This window comes from Parasteatoda tepidariorum, chromosome 9, assembly GCF_982258835.1.
Source record: "Parasteatoda tepidariorum strain Cologne lab strain chromosome 9, Ptep-v5.0, whole genome shotgun sequence".
Classification (NCBI taxonomy): domain Eukaryota; kingdom Metazoa; phylum Arthropoda; class Arachnida; order Araneae; family Theridiidae; genus Parasteatoda; species Parasteatoda tepidariorum.
This window is the reverse complement of record NC_141763.1, coordinates 25,008,877-25,012,247: the sequence shown is the minus strand read 5'-3', so window position 1 is coordinate 25,012,247 and position 3,371 is coordinate 25,008,877. Positions and strand designations below refer to the sequence as shown.

The following is a 3,371-nucleotide window of genomic DNA, read 5'->3' as shown; positions in this document are numbered from 1 at the left end:
GTTGATGGATGTTGGTCGCTCTTAGATGTTACTTCCATTGAATTGGAAATTGTAATAGAAAGTACATGATTTTTCGTAAACTATTTCAATTTTAGTCAGTGTTATTTTCTTGGTGCGATAATGACCGGTGACTGGGGGAGGTTTTAATGGTTTCTCTTTAAAGGTTTTCTTCAAAACAAAGTCTATGGAAAATTCTGTGCCTCCCGAAAGTGGTCGTAAATAGAGGTGATCGTATAATGGTGGTTTTCCCTGGAGGTTTTACTGTATACTGATATAGGTACCGAATATAATTTTCTAGCAATCTGTTTTTTTACGGAACTTTGAAACGAAATAGTTCCTTGCATGTGAATATTTAAAATAAATACAAATAAATATGTTTGAATTGTAAAACTGAATTCTTTTTTTAAAAAAAGTCACAGTAAATTAAACCAGCTCAAATACTATTTTTCGTATTGACACAAAATTTATTGGTGTTATAGAGTTTATTAAAGTTACAGTTGTTTAAGGTACGGTTATTATTGAAGTTACAGATGTTGAAAGTACAGCCATTGTTTGTGGAAAAGTTTTTGAAGGTACGTTTAGCATTGCTGTAATAGTTTTGGATGGTATGGTTATTCTTGAAGTTACAGTTCTTGAATTTACGGTAATTATTGAAGTTACAGTTCTGAAAGGTGTGATTACTACTGAACTTATAGTTCTTGAAATGATGGTTATTGTTGAAGTTATAGTTTTGTAAGTATCATGATTATTGAAAATACAATTCTTGAAGGTACAGTTAATATAGAAGTTACAGTTTTTGACGGTATGGCTGTTACTCAGACAACATTTCTTCAAGGTACAGCTATTATTGAAGTTCTTGAAGATAAGGCTACTATGAAGTTACGGTTAGTATTGAAGATGTAGATTTTGAATTTACGGTTATTTTTGAAGTTACAGTTATTGAAGGTTCGATCATTAAAGTTATAGTTCATGGAGGTGCCCTGAGGCTTGAGCGGCTACCAGGCGCGACGGCAGGTGGTGGATAGCCGAATGTCCTGTAGCACTGACAGGATAGCCTCTGAATAACAAATAGGAGGTCGCGAACCAACTCCCGTAACCCAGGTGTTACGCGACCCGTGCCTTGGGTGAATGGCACTGCGGTTATAGTGTCTTAACGGAGCCTCTAGTTTGACTGGCGAACATCTAGAGTAATTGCCTTACCCAGTAACTCAGGCAATGCTGGGCTGACTTTCTTTACCTGAGCTTTTTATTTGAGGTAATTTATGGCTGAAAATGACAAAAATACAACTCAAATTACTGCATTTGCAGGTGAAAATCCCAAAGTAGACCTTTCTGCAAAAGAAAAGGAAACTAGGGAAAAACCAACTGAAGGAGATAAAATGAACCCTTCATCAAAAGAGGTAGAAATGACCTCTACCCAATCAACATCTCAAGTGGGGCAGGAAGCTATTAATAGCATGACTGCCTCCATGGATGGGATCAAACTTAAAAAAAGACTATCTGGTGCACAGAAAAAGAAACTTGCCCGAGAAAAGAAGATGGCTGAGGGTACCTGGGTAGAAAAACCCAAACCAAAGCAGAGAGGCGAGAAAAGACAAAGCCAAAGGATGGAACAAGATGTAGCCCCAAAGGCTGCCAGGAAAGAAGGACCTGAAGGTATAACCTTTAAGGAAGCTCTAACCGCAGTTAAAATGGCTGTGATTCTTGAAGGACATCCTCTTGAGCGCTTATCCGAAGAACAGGCCCTAGACCTTGAGTTCTTGATAACTGAAAAAATTTCTAGAAATGAAGAGGGTTTCGTCCCCACTTTTCTTTCTTGCAGACTAGAAAATGGGGCACTTATCATCAATTGTGCAGATCTGGGGAGCTCTAAGTGGCTGGAACAGATTGTAGTTGAGATAAACCCATGGCAGGAGCAAACTCTCTTGGTAGGAGAGGCAAGGAAACTTGTCAGAACTACTAAGATCATTGCTAAACTGCCGAAAGTCTGTAGTAAACTGGAGTCCAAAGAGGTTCTGAGAAAGATTGAGGCACAAAATGGTGGGCTTACTCCAACCGAATGGAACATACTTCATCGGAAGAATGAACCATCAGGACAGACCATCGTCCTTAGCGTGCCTGAACTGGACGCGGCTACACTTGGCAAAAGGGGATATAAATTTTATATCGGACTTCACCAAGTTCAAGCCAAAGTCCTAGACAAACCTTCCAAAAACGATGGGGGTGAAGGTTCTTCAAGCCAACATCCACCACAGTAGAAGTGGCACCACAAACCTCACCAAGAAATTTCTTGATGAGGATTTTCACCTGGCCCTGATCCAAGAACCTTGGCTTGTCAGGGGAAAAATCAGTGGCCTCAAAGGAACAAAAGGTAAGCTCATTTATAATCTTAATAGTGAAGCTAGAACATGTATCCTAATAGATAAAGATATTAAGGTTCTACCTCTAACAGATTTTATTCATAGGGATTTAACAGCAGTGAAAGTCAGACTCAACATAGAGGGAAGAGACCGAGAAATTGTTTTTTGCTCAGTCTACCTACCCTATGAAGAGAAGGCTCCACCTGACCAAACACTGCACAAACTCCTGCAGTTTTGTGCAGAAAACAGCTTGCAGGTAGTCTTAGGGCTGGACTGCAATGCTCACCATACTGTATGGGGCAGCACAGACACAAATAAAAGAGGTGAGTGTCTTTTAGAATTTATTCTTAATTACAATTTAGATATTTTGAATAAAGGCAATGACCCTACCTTTATAACTTCTAATCGTTCTGAAGTAATTGACATTACTATAGCAACACCGGCTATTAGTAAAAATATCACGAAATGGAAAGTAGATGGGAGACCATCAGGTTCCGACCATCAAAATATCCATTTTGAAATAAACTCCAATATAAATATTGACCGCTGCTTCAGAGACCCCATGAGAACAAATTGGAAGAAATTCCAAGATGATATCATGGGGCTGACTCAACTGGGAGAAAATTATATTAGAGATAATTATGATCTAGAAATTGCAGCAGAAACTCTGCAGAACGAAATTCTAGGTTCATACAATAAAAATTGCCCAATACGTACCAAAAGAGCAAAGCCCCAATGTCCTTGGTGGAACAACTCCTTGGAAACTGAAAGGGCAAATGTTAGAAAACTCTTTAATAAAGCAAAGAAACATGGTGAGTGGGACAATTATAAAAGAGCCCTCACCAACTATAACAAAAATGTCAGGAAAAGCAAACAAGAATCCTGGAGAAAGTTCTGTGAAGAGGTAAATTCTATCTCTGAAGGAGCTAGACTCCAGAGAATCCTTAGAAGGGATGAACCCATAATGGTTGGCACCTTAAAGGATGAGGATGGCAACTTTGCTACCACTGG

The 3,371-nt window shown here is 39.0% G+C and overlaps 1 protein-coding gene across 1 annotated transcript; it reads left to right on the top strand.

Annotated features, from left to right (window-relative positions):
- Positions 1-965: 965 nt before the first annotated feature.
- LOC147803403 (uncharacterized) lies at positions 966-2,697 on the top strand. The gene is made up of 2 exons (XM_087151075.1): positions 966-2,371; positions 2,466-2,697. The coding sequence occupies exon 1, from the start codon at positions 1,263-1,265 to the stop codon at positions 2,256-2,258; it is 996 nt and encodes a 331-aa protein (XP_087007201.1). The 5' UTR covers positions 966-1,262; the 3' UTR covers positions 2,259-2,371; positions 2,466-2,697.
- Positions 2,698-3,371: the final 674 nt, after the last annotated feature.